The following is a 20396-nucleotide window of genomic DNA, read 5'->3' as shown; positions in this document are numbered from 1 at the left end:
TCAACCAAAATATTACCATCCTTCAAAATCTCTTTAACTTTACTGCCAATAATAATTTCAATAGGTTTTACAAAAAGGCCAATTTTTTCTAACAATTACAAACGCTTATACTCAGATTGTAGGTTTATAAAGGGATTACTAACTAAATCAAACATTTCTGATATTTTGGTAGCTGAATTACTATCATCTTTATGGTTTTCTAAACAGTGTAAAACTTTAGTTTTCAATATTTGCATACAATTATCATTAAAAGAATTCACATCATTAATAAGAGTTTGAACTTTGTTCCTTGGTACAACTGATTCATTGTACTATTTTGACATCAATGTAATTGCTTCCCCTGTAACTATTTTTTTAAATTTATTTACATTTATTTCATAATTATGAGTTATTTCAGAACGATTGTCTAGCACATAAGTACTTAATTAATTTATACTGAATTAATATCATTATTATGATTAAATAGAATAATATTAATTGGCTTTGGTTTATTATCAAATGGTTGCCGATGAACAAATATATGACTTCTATAATGTTTACTAAATGAATCAAATAAACTATAAGGCCGGCCGCACACCAAAAGAGCAAAACAGTGTTAGTCATTGTTAGTCATTTTTGTTTAAGTCAACTAAAAACAATTTATTTTTGGCCGGCCTCACACCAAAAGAGCAAAACTGTGTTAGTCATCATTAGGTTGGAATCGTATTTATAGTATTTAGTATCGTATTTAGTCACCAACATGTCTTCCGACAAATAAAAAGTTATTGTCCGTATTTTGTGGTTTTTGTTGTTAAATATCGAAAAGAGTGAAAAACAAAAAATAATGTGGGTTCATCCTTTAAATAAAAAACGTACAAAAAATAATTTAATTTAATTTAATTATCTTTATAATTATAGATAGTTTATCTTTGTTGGACAAGTGTTATAAGTGTTTCCAGGTCTATACTTTCAGCGATCATAATAAAGTCTTTGTAGAAAAATTAAAAATAATACATATGTTTATTATTTGTTCATATATTATGTGGATATATATATGTACACACATGATAAAGGTTTATGCAATATAGGTACACAAAATGTATAATATATGAAAAAAATATATAGTATATTTAAATGTAATATAATATATAAAAACAGTATCAAAATATAATAATTATATATGTTACGTACGACCGTTTTGCAACGACTATGGTACTATGGACTACTAGTTTTGACTGATAAAAATTGTTTTGTCTTGATTGACGGAATAGAGCATGTTCTATTTTGATAAAACAAGATTATTCATGACTAGTATTAACTAAAGAGCAAACATTTTTTGTTTTAACTATGACTTATTAGTGTGCGGGTTTTCACTGGATTCCATGAGGTTGTTACTATAACAAAATTATTTTTTTCCGTGTCTGATTAGCGTACGTAATACATTTCATCGGATGTTAATAAAAGAAACAGTATATCCGCATGAAATGGACTGTTTTCCTCTAACAAGGATTTGTTAGCTTGGAGTAAAATCATAGTCAAAATCGTTATATCTACCAATTAGAGCCAGTGGTGGATATATTTTAGTTCTGAGGGGAGAACGGATTTCAAAGACGTAATGGGTTTCAACCTTTTGTTTATTTCGTTGGAAATGTATTATCTACTCTAATCGGCACGAAAATATGCAAATTTCGTTATAGAAAACCTTCTACCAATATAACTATATCAAGTCTAAAGCATTAAGTTGTAAACGAAAATGTATAGCGGTAACAAAAATCCCAAAAGTAGAGTAGTTAGTACACCAATCTTCCTACCGATATTTGTCACCGGTTAGACCTGACTAGGTTGATTCGTCTATAGTATCAATCGATTCGGTTCTTATCAAAATATTTACCGTGGTTAACGGTGTATATTCATTACACGGCAACTGGATAATTAAATCGTCGGCACGTGTATTTTACTTGTTTGTGCTTTTCACTCTACGTGTGTGACATCCGGCGTGACTAACCGGTGACAAATTCTTAACACGGCACCCGGCGGCATATTAACATACTATACATTGCTACACGACCGGTCGTTTCTGATTGGCTCATTTCAAATAGGGCGCTATTATCAATTAATCAATTATCATAATATTGTATTAGTATTGGAGTCACAGCTGTTATCACAACAGTTATTAATAATAGGAATATTATATTTATATTATAATTGTAAATATTTTTTATTTATTTAACATTTACATTACTTACACTGTAAGTCTTACAGTACTTACATTATACCCTTTTTATTTTTTGAAAAACATGTAAAATAATTAGATTAACCTACCTTGGTACCCATATATATAAATAAAAATATATTTAAATGTATTAATGACCACGCCCATGGGATTTTGCATTTGATAAGTTAGCATTTACATTACTGCCAAGATTTCTTTTCCTTTTTCTCAAACTAGATGTACATTTAGCTGGTCAACCTGATGGTTATCTTTTACTTCCTCTTGTGATATTTGGTGAACACCTAGCAATAGAAGTTGGTTGGACAGAAATTTTTGTACCAGATCTCTTTCGAAATGGTGCCGATAAATTTCCAGCTGTATGCAAAAATATTTCCCATTGTCTTTCACTCGTAATTTTTTTTAATCGTGCTTCAAGTTTTTGTATTCTAGTAGAAGATGAACTATATTTTTTGTCATTAAATTGTATTAAATTAAGTATAAACCCTACTAACATTTATTGTATAACACTTATGTATACACTTATGTGTACTAGTAAATATTAACAAAATGTTTAGTTTGGAAATATACCATAATAATATATCAATTTTTAAAATATTTTTATATTGAAACTAGAAAACATTTACGTTATATTTAATATAATACTTTTATACTTTATAGGTACTTAAAATAAATAATTTAATATACATTTTAATACTATGTCATAATAATAAATACTTGTACCATTGATTATAAATTCATAAAATAGTATTTATAATCAATGCTTGTAGTGATAAATTTATAAGTAAGTACTAACAAAAAAGAAATTTTTTTTCCATTTGGTGTAAATGATTAGAGAGAGTTCCATTTTAAATGGTTAATTTTTCTAAATTCAGCAACCCAATTATTACAATCTACTAAATTTGTTATATTAGATCTACATTTCATAAAGTTTTCATTTTTTTCTTTAATGACATAAGTGTAATTTATTGGTAAAATCATGTTAACTTTGTTTAACTTAACTATACTTTTAAGTTTACTAATAATTTACTTTATCACGAGTTGAATTTTAATTTTAATTTATGATATAAATACATAGACCTTATACTAGTATAAGGTCTATGTATAAATATAATATTCCTATTATAATAGCGTGCTATTTGAAATGAGCCGATCAGAAACGACCGGTTGTGTAGTAATGTACGGTATGTTAATATGCCACCCGGCGATGAGACTTATCATCACATGTCAATTTTATATCGCATTCGTTACGTGTGTATCCGGCGTACATTCCGGTTTCCAACCGAACGGTCAAATAATTTTGTGCTCCTTCAGTGAGTCGCAAGACGAGACAGCGTCAATTGTTTTATTTCGCGAGGTAAATATAAACGATAAATGCCACAACCACCACCTTCATTGTATGTCGCATGACTCCATAGATTGTAACTGCATAATGTAAGAGCTTTCGGCATTTCGCTATCCATTAGTCCAAGGAAACCCTACAGCTGAGTACCCAACACTCGATTGATTATACATGAAACATTCTATCACTGGCCGTAAGTCACGTACACACCGTAGCTGTTTGTAAAGCGTTCCTTTTCGTTCGCTGATCGTATCTATTATTTTTTAATACATTTTATATAAAAAATAAAAAACTAAGTACTGTCCATTTATTCAAAAAATAATACCAGAGATATCGTTACGCATAAGTAATTACAAGTAACGAGTATTGTAAGTAGTTACGTAGCACAGTGTTTAAATTTAAAGCGGGTGAACGGTAATGACAAATACGCAATTTAGATTCTTAATTGTCTTACAGTCTACCTTTCTGTTATAAAAACATTGCGAGTCCGTATTCCTGGACAGGGACTTCGAGGACTATTTTCCTTCTCCCGTCTAACGCGCACGTATAACACAGTGCGATTTTATGACGTTGAGAGCTATAATGCACCGGAAAAAAATGTGAACCTTTACGCAACAACAGCTGTTGTATGATTTTGGAAAAACAGCTCTGATGTTTCGAAAATTATGCGCCTGAAAACATATTCAGTTGATCATAATTTTACGCTCGTTGACCCGCCTCGTCCATGGCCAGAGAAACGAAGAAGTAATTGAAACACAATTGTACCGCGTTGTAATTAGAGCGCGATCGTTGTCCTCAGCGTTTTACCGAGTTGCGTAATTCTGTACTAATATATGCGTGTCCAAACTAATGTAAGCGTGTTCGCGTCGTTACATGTGGCGCACGTTTGGGAGATCGTGATCCATTGAGCTCGGGGAACCGATGATTATCTCGTCCCGACGACGGTTCCGAGCCCAATTTTCTACGTTTTCGGTTTTCAAAAGTTCGTTGTGATTAATGTTGATCAATATCGATTCCGACTGTGAAAATTGTGAAATTGTCATTTTTGTCATTTTCGTCCACGTGTACATCCCGTCGGCAATTCCAACATCGTCTGCAAAACGAACTTCTGTTTCAGCACGAACATTGATCATGCTATGCGAATAACGAAATCGTAAATAGATTTGCTGAAAAAAATAAAAAAATAATGTTAATTTTGCTTCGAAAGAAACTATTAATGACTATAAGTAAGATCGTAAAGTCCCCATGAGCCCCTTTTATCATTAAAATTTAGCCCACTCAGAAATTGAACTCTAGTTGCATCTATGTATGCGATACAAATCGGCAGGTGGAGTATTACACATACGTGGCCATCACTCATCGACTTTTCTTATAAAGATTTTTTTGTGCAGCGAATTTCAGTGCATTTCAATTTACCGAATGGTGTGTTGTTTATTTAATTATCAGTACCCGAACGGAAACAGAAACAATTTTTGAAATGAAATGTGTTAATCAACATTGAACCCGACAAATGTCATCTTGATATTTCCGAATCGTGAAAAATACGTTTTGTTCGTATTCATTTATCTTATTCGTTCAATTTATTTAGAAACTATCATTTCAGTATACGCGTGACATATATTCAAACGAATGATGTACTCAATTTCCAAGCGTAGGATATTTTATAATGTGTATAGATATCCGTCAATAGTTTTTCTATTTAAACTATTAAAATCAGTTACGATGAACTCAAGCTTTAAAAGGTTAGAACGGCTTCAAAATGTTCTTAAATCTGAGTAAATATATCTATTGTTTTATTTATATAATATTTATATATTTATTGGATACTTATTGTAATAATTAATTATAGGTTGTACGTTTTGTTACTAAAAATTAAAAAAAAAAATGTTTATAATTTATATTGGTGATGAGTTCTTAAAATAATAATTATTTTTGAACAATAATGTAAAAAGAAAAATTCCATCGTTATCTTAGAATAGTTATTTTCTTAATATGATATTATTATTATAATTATATTGTTTGAATTTAAACTATTAAGTATCTCAAATATTTTTTTATACTAAAATGTTATTTCACTATCAAATATAAAACGAATTTGAGATAAATCGTTTATCTTCAAAATAATATAGCCCGAAGAAAAATGTAAGTAGAATAATTAATTTATCAAAACAAAAGACTGTTCGTCTTCAGGCTGAAACCATAGATTATTTAAACTGACACTTAATTGAATATTGTTATATTGCGTTTGTAATATAAATATTTCAATTTTTATTGATATTGTTTTTAGAATGAATACAGAATAAGAAAATAGTCAGATGAAGTTTACGGTTACGGTTAAGTCTATGGTCTCAGGAAATAAAAATATAATGAAATGTTGTTTTCATTCTCGGGCCGAATTCATAATTATTATTTTTTTGTATACTTTTAGTGGTTTGAGTCAAAAAGTTTTCTTAGAAATCATAAATCAGGATTATATCAAAGTTTACGCGAATTAATGCTCACCCTTATCTAAAAATAAGATGTACCAATATATGGTATACTTTTCTCGCGTACTGTACACCAGCACTGGAAATGCAGATTTCTAAACAGTACACAAAGTTTGATAATAAAACGAAGAATTTTATTAAAATGAATGTCTTATATTATTATATAACTATTAAAAACAGATCTATTTATTTTTCAATAATTCAGTTAATACAACTAGGTATGCGCATAATACCGAATGAAAAGTGAAAATGTCCCTTAATTCCAAGTCAAACGCATTTAAACACACATAGTATAGTAAGGTATATGCCGTATACGAAAATTTACTAACTTTAGGTCTTTGTTTTGTTTGATGGTAAACAATTGTGTTCATCGGTAAAAGATTCTAAGGTTTCATTTAAAACGAATGTTTTACACATAGACAAAATCAAACGTGACATAAAAAGCAAAGCGTACACTTTCATTCGTCGAAACAACATAATTAAATTAAATCATTAGTTGATTGTTACGTCAGAAGCGAATCCAAATTTTCGGAAGACGGTTCGATGGAGTTTGAGTCCGTTACTATAGTAACATATACAGTCATATATCCGTGGACGAATTGTCCACGAACAATAAACATTGTGATTATTTGTGTCAAAAATAGCAACGAAACCGACGGTATCTTGTATTTTATTTATTTACATTTCGTTCCGTGACGGGTACATGTGTAAGATAAGTGTTCGCGTATGCTGTTATAACTCCTAAATAATATTTATAACGATGCATGGGGTTTCGCGAGCAACTGAATTATAGATTCTCGCGAAATGACGAAGGGGCACGAAAAGGAATGTGATAAACTACGTTCGAGGGTTTGTATTTTACCTTTTTTCATTTATTATTATTTATTTATACCTTCATATCTTTTAGCCACAAATCTCGGTGCAAATCGGATGTTCGATAATTTCAAATGGGAACAAATCGGGCGGAAAAGATTTCCATCTCCGTCGGCTGCCGACGGGGCGACGACGACGACGACGAATCCGTCTCTTGTCGTATCGCCTCAGGTTGGGTTCCGTGCATAACATTATTTCCTTTCACGTTCCTAATTGCGAATCAGCCAGCTCCGGCGGAAACTCCAATTTTATATTATAATATTTTCCTCGTGTATTATTATTATTATTATTATTATTTTCGTTATTACTCATTTTTTATGCTCAGACCGTCTTATGTTTGTTGTTCATTTCAAATATCGCATTTATGTGTATACATAATATTATATGCCTATATGTATGTATAGATATTATTTCGTATTACGCACGGTTTAGTAGTCAATGCGCAGATAAAACGATTTTTCTTCGTACAAATCTGCAATAAAAAAAAAACCATCCGAGCCTACCGGAAACAACAAACTTACACGTACCGGGAAAGTTTATTTTTATTTATTTATTTCGTTTTTTTTTTTTTTTTTGTTTTTGTTTTTGAGGCCTAATGTAAATGTCGTTTGATCCCCATTTGTCCTAATATATTTTATATATTGGTAATGTTTACGAGATCTTGGAGCAAATTTTCTACGGGTTCCACACGAAAAATCTGGTCGACCACTTGATAGTTTCCTAAATCAAGATAAACTGCGCCGAAGAAATACGACTCTCTGAAGTAATGTTTTCGACTTTTAACAATTTAAACTGCAGGAGACGACGTGAGGCACGAACACGTACTGTCAACGTTTTTAGTGATTTGTTCTTATTATATTCACGTTGAAAATAAATAAACAACTACACACCGTCAGTCACTTTTCGTTTTTGTCACCTCGGATGAAAAGTTTACACGTTAAAATAAAGAGTATAATAATTAAAACAGTTATTATTCCCTCGCACGAATACATTTCATTTACATTTTCGTTTGGATTAAAAATAAAAGTGAGTTTTTATAAAAATGAATACAACGATAAGGAACTCTATACCAATCGTATTTACAATCATATATTTAGTACGTAAAGATAGTGTTCACAATTGTAATAATGGTTCTCATTTCTTATTTTCTTTTTTTATTAAAATTATTTACAGTAATTAATTACAGGTACGGTCGTTACAAATCAGTTACACTTAAATAGCTCTATAAGTAAAGAGAATGCACACGATGTGTTTATCGTTTAATTATAAGCGATTACGGTTGTGTTAATATTTGAGTTCAGCAAAGAACAATTTCATAAAGTGGACGTATTATATGATTATTCCACGTTGAATTGGATTAAAATTATATTTAAATGATACATATATAATAGTATTTGATAAAAGTTTAACAATTCTTTTCGCTACGTATAAAAAGTACTGCGCCGTCATCGTTTTACAAATTCTAGTAAGATATATTTTACCACGAACTGAAGAAAATCATTTATTGTTGAAAGTACGTTTGCACTTCCGTATCGTGTAACATAACTAACTAAAACTGCATTGTAGCAATATATTTCTTCTTTTTTAAATTTACATTAGATTATAAATGTTTTGTCTTCAACGTAAATTTTTTTGAACAGTATTATCATCAAGTATCAGTTATCAATAAACATAGAGAGTTTATAAGACAAAATCAAATAGTTGACCGATAGTAATGGCATATAGCAGAGTTTGGCATAAGGTGTGTTATTGTCTTAGAGATAAGAAAATTGTAAATAATATAGTACTCTTTAAATTTAAAAATCACTCCTTCGTTTGTTTATCAGTTTGTGTAAATATTAATATCGTGTGATTACCGGTTTCACCGTGTTTCACATTATTGTTACTTTACGGAATACAATGGCGTGTATTGTATACACGTTTGCATAATAGTTTTTATTTTTAATTTTGCAGGTTCTTCTTTACCCGGAAGAAGGATGGGCAAGAAGTGCAGTATCGAGCTATTGGACCCTTACGCCCACCTGGTGGAATTGCAGCAAATGCAAAGTGGTCGAAGTAACAGGCACTAGAAAGTAAGTAAATCAGCTTTTTAATCGTTTGTTTCGTTTAATTAGATATGTCGTGTAATTCGTATAAAACATCGCTGTTTATAAAATTAGTAGTCTGATGGATGATGTACTTAACTCGTTTGAACATGATTCGATCCTTCATTAATGTGTAGCAAAAATTAGAAACTGTTTCGATTTATTAATTTCATCAAAAGAAACTGTACATCATATTTAATTTACAGATTTAAAAGTAATTATTCGAAAACTAATTTCATTCGAGTCAATTTTTAATCCAATTACACCTACTGAATATTATCATTATGAATCATTAATTAATGTCAGAAATATGACCAATAATTTACTGTTAGTTTTATTTTTTTAAATTTATAAATATATTTATGCAATCTGCTATTGTATATTTTTATAATGATAATAATTGGTGTGATAATAGTGGTTAAATTCTATTCTTGATTGAAGAAAAACCAATCAGTGAGAGAACTTCATGACAGTGGACAATTTTCAATTATTTAAAGGGTCCTGGCACCATTTTCGTTTCAAACGCCTTTTGGGATCATTAGTGATGTTAAGAGTATTTAAGTTCGAATCAAGAGAATTGTGGTATTTGCATAGATTTTAGTAGAAGCGTTTATAAAGAGTTTTACAAATTCTTTGACTGTTGGAATGAAGAAATCATTATGAAGTGTGTCATTTGAGACAAAAAAAAGGGACTTTTGTAATATAGTGATCGCTGTACAGGACACACAAATAATTATTTAAACGACGTAACACGTTCATTGCGAGTTTGAGATGTTGCGGAGAAGGTATGTAATTAAATAAATTTAACACTGATGTAAGATGTTAAGTAAAAAGTGTTTTTATTGACACTTAAAACAAAATTTAAACTTTTAAAATATAATAAAAAAAAATAAAAAGGCTTAGATAAAAACTATGTTTTAATTTTTTACCGTGCGTTTTAGAATAACGTATCCCTGAAGAGACTCTTGGTAGGCATAGGTAAAAAGTGTGTGTGATGGTGTGTACACATGTAACTAGTACTCTCTAACTCTATTCCTAACCCTTTTTGTCTCCTCTACGTTATACTCTGATTAACTATCTATTGTAGAATATCGGAATGACATACTAACTACATAACTGATAATTTGGGTTTAATTCAGTAGGTAATTAGACGGAGACATTTACATTGTGACATTTGGATTTTGTTTTTAGCCGAAGACTTAGCTGAATCCCAAAGTTGCATTCCATACGGCCGTGTTTGGTTTCAAGAGCAGTTTATTAAGGAAAATGTTATTGTTAAGACTGAAGTGTTTGGAAGTTAGGAGGAGTCGCAGCTGTCGCGATTGGTTGTTGAGAGTAATTCGTTTTGCATGGACATGGTGAGCCCAGGTCAGTCGCACGTTTTGATGGAGACCTAGACAGCAATTTTTTGTGTTACTGGGATGGGTAGATTATTGAATGTTATAGTTGAAGAGTAGATCTTAATGCGAAAGTGTAATGAGTTGATTTTGATTCGTTTGTCTTGATTTCCCATTTATTGTACCGGGTTTGCAGTACATTTAAGTGTGATTGGATAAAGTTGGATGTTGTTTCAGGTTCTGTGAGAAGATCGAAAATTTGTTTGCTTTGTATTCTACGAAATTTCTTGTGGTTGCGTGATTAGTTGTTCTGATGAGTATAATTTTAATAAGGAACTGCTTCAGCACTCTGAGGGACTCCAACACGGTTGAGATTTATTTCAGATATGTCTGACCGTGTTCAAATAGTGAAATATCTATCCTCAAGGTATGATTTAAATAATTTTTTATGATAGTATGCAAAAAAAGGGATATTTCATAATAAGAAGTAAAAAATACATAATGAGTTCTAATTGGTATTTTGAGAACTTAATTTTTTGAATTTTTCAAAAACGTTTCGAATAATTGAGAAAAAAAAATTGTAAAAAATTTCGAGATCTTCACGATCGAGAATCGAACACTCACAGCCGATTATTTTGTTCCGAACAATTTATTTATTTTACGAACCTCTGTACACGATTTCAGCCAAAAGGATTTCTTCGGTCATCACAATCAAAATGCATTTTTGAAAGGAAATACCGTCTTCTTGGTGCATCGATAGAATCATTAATATTCTACATTTTAGAATTCCAACAGTTTTATCGTATTCAAATTTAATTTTTCTTTGTTCTTTTTTCAAATTCATTGGTGGAGTCACGACCGTGGTAGGCATTCCATTAATATGGTAATACATATTCTAACTCGTACGTGTGATGTACCTAATATAACATGCAGTGCACAGTCGTCCGTGATATAACGTGCTGGTTTTAATTTTCAGTTGGCAACTATGACGTGCAAACTTCCCCGGAACAAACGAGAAATGGAATAAAACAAATAAATATAATAAACGAAAAATTTAATCCGATTTGCCGAACACACGTAAAATACACGGAGTGGCTTTAACAAGATAACTCCTGACTCCAGTGTATTATTTGTTTAAAGTAATGTAATCATATGAGGTGTTATCCCCGACAAAGTTCGTTTAGTATTCCAAACGGTATTTTGCGAAGTCGAACGAGCGCACCAAAGAATAGATTGGTTCTCCCCTTACACGTGTCGCCCCTATCATCCCCCTAACACGCCCGCGTTCGTATATCGGCTAAAATATCTTACTAATACTCAATTTTGCACATCAAGGGATTCCAGCTCTGGAACTGAGTTGCATACTTACTGGGTTCCATGTGAGTCGATACGTAATATCGTTTCCGATGAGACAAATCATAATGATAAATAAACGGAATAATGCTGGGAACATCGCTTGACTTAAGATAGACGTTCGGCGAAACGATGACACGCGTACAAAATATGCTTAAAACCCGAATTGATATTCTCGACGCAGGTCACTGCAAGAATTTGAATATACACGATTTAAAAAAAAAAAAAAAAAAAAAATAAGAAAAATGGAGGGTAAAACGAAGGGATGAGGCTAAATAAATGTTCGTATAAATTATCGAGTTTAATCTATTCTAAAAGCATTCTAGTTAAAACGTCCAGACGTAAATTAAATTTTATAACACGAATTAATTTAATCCAAGTAATATACAAATATAAATATAATATAATATAATATAATATAATATATACATTTTTAGATTCCGAGGGAAAGAGAGAGAGAAAGAACCGTAGCAATGTTGCATAGCAACGATTAATCATTTCAGTCAAAAAACGATTTTGAACGTTATTCGTTGGCAATATGAACACATTTTATCTATCAATGTTGGAAAAATGTAAACATTTATTGTTACGGGCTTGTCTGTTCGGATGCGGATTTACTTCGATTCTTTCGATTGTGCTTGGGTTGCGTCTGTGGGACTACAATTTGTTACCGTTTTGCGCTGATGAGTGATTAGTTTTCGGATAAATTAGTAGGATTTAACAAAATGCGTAGTAAGCTTAACGATAGTTTGAATATTATATCGAATATTAAGTGCACACCGTATAGTTATACGTTTAACGGAAAACTAGCCACTCTATTCCACTACCCGACTGATTTGAGTCGGTTACTAGACTAATTCGTTGGGAAAACGTGCCAATAACCAAACCGTATTGTTCCAAATTGCTTTATCATAGCGCACGTGGCACACGTAAAATGACGGTAGCGGTTATGGGTTCATAACTCTAAGAAAACTGAAAGGAGGTGAAGTAGAGAAATGTTTTATTTAATGGTTAACTAACCAAATTTAATTCGGACATTTTTTTTCAACGTTTTTCGAACGCAATGATTTATTGTTATTATTCCGTACAACATGATAAACAAACCACATGTTTCACATCTAGGAGAGATATCCTGCAAGATTTTTCGAATCCAATCTCCTGTTTATAACCGTTCCAATAATTTAACGAATAGCGTAGAACGGAAATCGTTTATGCTTTTTCCTATCATACTGTAAAAGCAGTGTAACAGATCAATATTTTTTGTTTAATAAATGCATTTTACTGATAGGAGCTTTGAGACAGAAAACAATAATCATTTAATACCCGGATAACTCTGAACAATAAATCGTTATTTGTGTTCATTCGTATATATTTGACAAGTCGCGCATTTTATTGAAGATTAACGTTCTGTTCTTAATTAAAATCAGTTCAAGAGAAGATAATTTTTTTTTAACGAGATATTTAACCACAATATTTATTATGATCGTTAATATTTAGTTATTTTAGTTATACATAGGGACAAGAGTTTTGAAGCAATAATTTTGAAAATTTACCAGGAATAATTTCGTAACCTATTGATAAATAGCTTTCCACCATTAAATCGAGAGAAAGAACAGAAGTAAAAATACATTTTTTGTGCATTCGAGACTTTCATTTCAGCGGTTTATCAATTTTTTTCTTAATTAAAAGTTATAGTTATTACTAGCGTTCGATTATAAAGTGAATATAGTCAGAACACGATCGTATTATGCAACACGTACATATTTTATCAAACGATTTTCCGTACCAATCAAATTAACTAATTGCAAAACCCGGATTCAATTTGTAGTCACCAGTGAACATAGAGTGGAAGCAGATCATTCGGCTGGTTTATAAATGAATACGAATACAAATGAAGATATACCTGCAGTTTTCCGGTGGTGGCACGTTGGCGATAACAATTTGCAAAACCATACGTATAATAATATTAATTACGCTGTGCATTTACAATAAGTACGTTTTATTTCTCCAATTATTCGTTACATTTTTTTAGTTTTGTCCAAACCTGGCGGCAATGGTCCTTCGATAATGGCGATACTGTCGAATAGTTTTTAAAACTTTTTAAAATTTTATAGCAAAAAAGTTGAGTATTCCCCGGTTTTATTTCCAATCCAGTTCGTGTGCGGATGATAAATAAAAACTGTTCATTCATCACGTGGTGTATTTAAAAATATTAAACTAATACATTTTTAAGAATTATTGCATGAAATCGAATCAACTCGGGTAATAAAAAAAAAAAAAAAATAATATAATAATTACAGTTTATTTATTCATTTATTCATAAACGCTAAGTGGCAATTATATGATTACAGTTCAAATATTAGTTTACAAGTAACAGATATAATAAGACACTGTATCACAGAACATGTAGAAATGAAAAGACAACTCGATAATAACTAAATGGTAATATAGTACAGCAAACTAATAACTAATATGTTTGTAATATGTAGGAATACAAATAACTACGAAAGTGAACATTCACAACAACACTAAACTAAACAACAACTAAACAACACTAACGATTTGTTATTAAAACCCATTTACATCCCGTAACAGTATTACGGTATTACACGTCTGATGGAAACTATATCATCAACTGTGCACATTGCGTATTGACTTTGGTTATTACGGTTACGGTGCTAAAAAATAGATATACTTGTTTGTTTCACGTTATAAGTTATTACTCACATCAACAATACTTAATAAGAGGCATGCTTTTTTTTTTTTTTTTAGGGAGAAAACTTTTTGGTATAGAGTATCATTTTTAAAAGTTAATATAATAAATATCAATCGGAAATTTCACATCATCACTTCTGTTATGGTTTTTGGAAAAATCGCTGTTAAACTTCGTACACAAATTAAAACCAATAATGAACTTGCACTATCCTGTGGCAATATTAACGATGCATAACAATTGTCTAACGTTCCTTGATACTGACACTTATAACATTTCAAACCAAATATGAACTAACATGCAAATCGACCATTGTTTTTGTTTGGCGATCAATAGTCCGCTTTTAAACTGACAAAGGGCTTTGATTTTTGATTAATCTGTTGAATTCTAATGTGTAGATTAAAAAGAACTTTCTCGATTTCTAGATCAATTAAAAGTTTTTAGTAGATTGTTTCGTTCAGGATTTTCTTGGAGAAAAAAATTAAACGTATAAGTAACAACAGTTGAAATAGTAAAAAATTGTTTTTTTTTTTTAAAAAACACTTCAGGCGTGGAAAATACATTATAATAATTTATAAAACACAATTCGAAATGCGAAAAGCAATTTACACGTAATATTAAATTATATTTCTTTTAACAATCAGTTATTAAATTTAAATGTTAAATTAATTTTATTAGAATCATGTAGTAACGACTAGCCTTACAGTCAAATTCTTATACGACAAATTATACTAGTTTAGGCAAAGTAAATTGTAAGATAAAGTACAATTTTAAAAACAAATATTTATTCAAACGAACCAACTGTCTAAAATTTAAAATCTCGAACCCGTACAACAAAATATAATTTTGATCTTTGGTTTAAGAAATTAAATGGTTTTCGTGTTCTTATCGAACGAAAAAAACATTTTTACTGAAAAGTGCTGTTCGAATAAAATTATTAATGGTTTGCTCAAATTATAATTTATCGGGAAAACTGAGATGGGCAGGCCAAAAGTTAACTGTTAAAGTAGAACATCGGTAGGAAGAAACCAAATAGATGAAAATTCAAAATTCGAAAATGTAATAAAGACGAACCATGTTACGCAGCTCATACTAGTTCGCGAGCTTTGGGTAAGGCTGACTTATTTTTGACTATATTTGCAATATGTAAAAATGCAAAAATGGCGAAAAGCAATTGTTTGCCAACTTTCGGCTTTCGATCGCTGGCGGCCCCATTGGCGAGGTGAACTTTTCACTGCACGATTTCGTGTTTCTCTACCATCATCCGTTCGTCCGCTCGGCGCGTATCGGAAAACATACGCAAAAACATATAACGTGATCGGAGGACAAGGGTAGAGGATGGGCGGCGGATAAAATAAAAATATCGTAGCAATATTGCCAGGGCAAAAACGATCGCTAATAGAAACGAATTAAAATTGGACAGCAAACGTTCGACGATGTGCACTGTGCAGATGTCCCGCGCAAATCTAACGAATATGAACCCATAAAACCCGGTCGAACACGGACGAGAACGCAAACACGACCTGACGTCGGGCGTTCGTCGTCAACGGATTTGTAAACATCATCCGGGGATCGGCTACGGCCGCGCGCAAGAGCACCATCAGCAATCATTATCAATTATGCGTTTTTATTTAATCGCACGAACTGAATAGATTGCAGTAATATCCCAGTTGAGAGGGTTTCGTGATGGATTCGGTCGGACGGATTAAATCCTCGGCGGATTTAGTCGGTTTTCGGTCGCGTCCCGTCACTTATTGTAAAAGTCCATCGTCTTGTTTTCCCGGACCGTCCAGTGGTTAGTGGACGAAATCCGTCGATTATCGTGCTGAGGATCGTGTCCTTTGGTCTTTCGAGACGTTCTGATGGATTTACGGATTTAGATGATGAGTTACGCCTGATTTATCCGGTTGTCATTGTTTTGTTATGAGTTCGTGTTTCACAAATGTTGTTTTGGGTTCGTGCGTTTAAATGATATTGACAAAATAACGAAACAATGTGTTATCAAGAAAAATAAAAGTTGAAAGTCGCTGCAGGACTGACGATAGGGTAACGTTGCATCTTGAAAAGGAAAATGAGGCGTAACTGGATTACAAAATGACTCGCTAAAGGGCACTTGTTTGGTCGTATTCCATTATTATAACAGTTGAACGATGTTAATAATTATTAGTAATAACAAAAGAAAAATTATTATTAATAAATAAAAATGTATTATCAAGGTTCGTCGGACCGAGTATTTTTAATTAGTGGAGAAGCGAAAGACTTGATCCGCTGGACTAAGTCTGTCGGATTTTCAATTTGCAGGGATTGAATCCCGAGAACACTACACGTGGTAGGACTTTTCAGAGGGTTTAATCCGCCACACAAATCCGTTAAAAAATCTTCTCGTGTTATGTAACACCAATTACGTCGTTTCCTTTGCCCGTAGGTTGACACGAATAATTCACTTGGTTTCTGTAGGCTCCGTTCAACTTATTAACTTTGATGTTCTAAAATTCACATAAACCATAGCTACTGCTGACGTCATGGACTGCAATAAATATATGTTTTTAAAAAATAAAACGATTAAAAAATGATTTTCGTGGATGAAACTATGTATATAATCAATAGCTATTAATCCAGCAGATCTTTTAGGTAACAGAAAAATAATGACTGAGGTAATTTTTCGAAAAAAACCGTTTTCACATTTTGGTAAACTTTCCAAAAAAAATATTTTCCACTTTACCGAGAGTTTAACCCATTCGTAAAATAAACACAAAACGAGCAAAAAATAAAAATAAAAATAACCATGGATATTTCATGGCGTTTATGTTTCCCTATTGAATGTAAAAAAATATAAATCCGAGAGATATGTCAAGATATGTCAAGGACATGGTAATTTTAATGTAAAACTATAGTTTTTTTTATAAGACTTTAACAATATAGAAATTAATTTTTTACGAAACTTGAAACAAAGAATAATTCAAATGTATGAATCGGAAACAGCTTTCAAATAATCACTAGGAAAAATGTAATTTTATGTTTAAAAATATTCTCTTACTAACTATATTATTTTCTACATACACATAGTATTAGAGGGTACGATATTTCATTTGCTGTAAGGGTCGGCAGTGGATTAAATCTCAAAATGATTTTTTTTCTCCCCTTTAGAATTGTTAACGTTAGGAAAGTAGTTTTAAATCGAAAGTATAGTATTAAAAATCCAATGAAAATGGATGCATTGTGAAGTGAAATGGTCAAAGTAGATAGTTGAAAATAGAAGCTCAAACCGTTGAATAGGAAGATGAATCGGTTGTGAAACCAATCGAAGTAAAACTAATAAGATAAATGGAATTATTAAACTGTATAAATTTGCTTAAAACGTTTGGAAATAAAACAGTTTAAAAATCTTTAGAATGCAAATAATGCAATAAACAATTCCATAATAATTTAGTGCATTCCGTAAATAAATATTGTTCATATTTACAGTAAACAGTAACAATTCGTCTTTAAATACGGTGACCATTAAAATTGTGATTATTAATTGTAAACAGAACTCGTGATATTTAAAAATATTTATGACCATTAGACAATCAAAATCAGTCGTTTTACATAATGATAATATGCTTGCTTGTCTGGTTAACAATTAAAGCATTTGAGCCAGTACAACTTGCAGTAACAATCGGCGAATCGGCGAATGGCGTAGAATCGTTGTCGTGGCATGGTTATTGTCTCCGTAGGTACGTAGTAATTAATGTGTGCGAATAGCAAAGGCGTAGTAGAATATTTAAAATAGTACCGTGTTTGTAACATTGATTATTGTACCCATTTAATAATGAATCATCGCTGAATCTCGGATGCTGTTGCAGCTCAATAGAAATGTACAAAACTAAAACTAAACCCATTTGAAATAAAGAAAAATAGTTCAAAAAATTCATAAACAACCCTACATGATAATTAACCCTTGAAATTATTGTGTATTCAATCGTCTGATTGATACGAATGATACAGATCACAATACATATAACTGATACAAAACGGTAATGTTTTATTATTTTATTAGAATGTTTAATTTATATACGTACAGCTTAAATTATTTAAAACATATAATTAAAAACGTTAATATAGAAAAAACACCGAGAATAAGGAACGGATTATTGGAGCTCGATTGTTAAGTAGTTTTTCTTTTAACATTCTGCATATTTTTCTTGTGAACCTTAAAAAAAAGAAATAAAAAATACTTTTCAAATAATTATAGTAGTAGTAGTAGTAGTATATATTTGTAGGTTCTGAGTCCATTTTTTTTCTCTCAAAATTGTTTCAATAAAAAATTATATTGTTAATTAGGAAAGTTTATTAAAAAAATTGAAAAGACTATTTAATTTTTTGTTCACAAATATTTTATTTTCATAATGTAAACACAATTTTTACAACACATTTTTACGATATTATGTTTGGCATTTATACAAATTTTTTTCTACTTTTCTGCTAAAAGGTACATATTCTATAATATGATCGGGAATTAAAATACAATATGCACTTATATCTTCTACATTCTCTAAAGCTTCAAATTCTATACTAACATCTACGGTCGAAACTGTACCTGGATCATTATGTTTAGAAGTATCATAAGATCACAACGATTGGTACTTGAATCTCAAAATCAACTGTACTTAATATCGGTTTGCATTCTTCTTTTCTATAATATGATTCTTGAAATGATAATACATATTATGTAACACTAGGTACATGATTTTTTTTTAGTAAAATCTATATTTAAATTATCATATAGATAAATAACAGAGTTCAAAATAGTTAATTTACAATTATTAAAAATACTTGAATCATTTATAATATTGTTTTTTCGATTCTTTTGCAAACTTATTATAACAAATCATGGTTTTTCTAATTTTGATGCAGTTTTTAAATTCTGAACTATGTTTTTAGATTTACGGAGTTCAGGATATTCATAATTTTCATACGATCTGAACGTAATAAATAAACTTTTTCCTTTTTCTACAATTTTCAATAATTTTAGTCGATCAGAATCATCTACATTTAATTGTGGAATTTTCCAAATGACTTTATTGAAATCGAGAGTATCTGTAGTTGTAGTTGCGTTCTTGTTCTTTTCAATTTCGTAAAATATGTCATTTATGTTGGAACAAAAAATATTACGGATTTATAATTGTAGACAAAAATTGAGAGATGAACCAGGGAAGATATAGATATGATTTTCATACATTTATAAATATGATATAATTAGTATAAAAGAACCATGTGGGTGTGGGATACTTGACTCTACTACTGTATAATAAAGCCAAAGCTGACGTTCTTAGAATGTTTGCATTACATTCCCAACTTGTTTCTGCCAGTTTAGAGATTATATTATTCCGTGTCTTCAAGATTGTCTTCAAGGACTTCTAGGTGCTGTTTGTAAATCAATTTCCAGTCTAGTTTTACCTCCAGGTATCTAGGAAAACCGTCATTAGGAATGCGGGTCCCGTTTACCATAACTTGTAATTTAATACTGGTTTCACGGTTATCAAGGTGAATGACGATAGCTCTTGAATTACTGGCATTTAAGATAAGGTACCAAGTTTGAAATATTTTGGAAGTATATTATATATATTTATTCTACTTCAAATACTAATTACTAACCAACTAAATAACTACTTCTAATAGAATTGCACCTTGTGCAACTAAACCCACATCATCCACATAGAAAAAATTCCTAGATTTGGTATTAGCAATCTCTGTTGTATAAAAATTAAAGAAAAGAGGCTGTGACTGAGCCCTGTGGCAAAACATTTTGTATCGCTTTTTTATAATAACATATAAATATATTATATAATAGTATATAATTCCAAAGAAATTGTAGAAAATCCCATAGATATAAAATTCCATAGATTTCATATGATTCCAAGGATTAAATAATGTAAATAATTCCAAAGATATTGTAAATAATTCCAAAGGTATTGTAAATAATTCCAAAGATATTGTAAATAATTCCAATGATATTG

The 20396-nt window shown here is 30.9% G+C and overlaps 1 protein-coding gene across 1 annotated transcript in view; it reads left to right on the top strand.

Annotated features, from left to right (window-relative positions):
• LOC112685944 overlaps positions 1-20396 on the top strand; it is a 67867-nt gene that overhangs the window by 16290 nt on the left and 31181 nt on the right. Inside the window, exon 2 of the mRNA XM_025558018.1 lies at positions 8864-8982. Coding sequence (XP_025413803.1) covers positions 8864-8982 — 119 coding nt within the window. The remainder of the gene's footprint in view (positions 1-8863; positions 8983-20396) is intronic.

This window comes from Sipha flava, unplaced genomic scaffold (assembly GCF_003268045.1).
Source record: "Sipha flava isolate LNK unplaced genomic scaffold, YSA_version1 299_pilon_pilon, whole genome shotgun sequence".
In the NCBI taxonomy this organism is placed as follows: domain Eukaryota; kingdom Metazoa; phylum Arthropoda; class Insecta; order Hemiptera; family Aphididae; genus Sipha; species Sipha flava.
The sequence above is the reverse complement of the archived record's forward strand: the minus strand, read 5'-3'. Positions and strand labels throughout refer to the sequence as shown.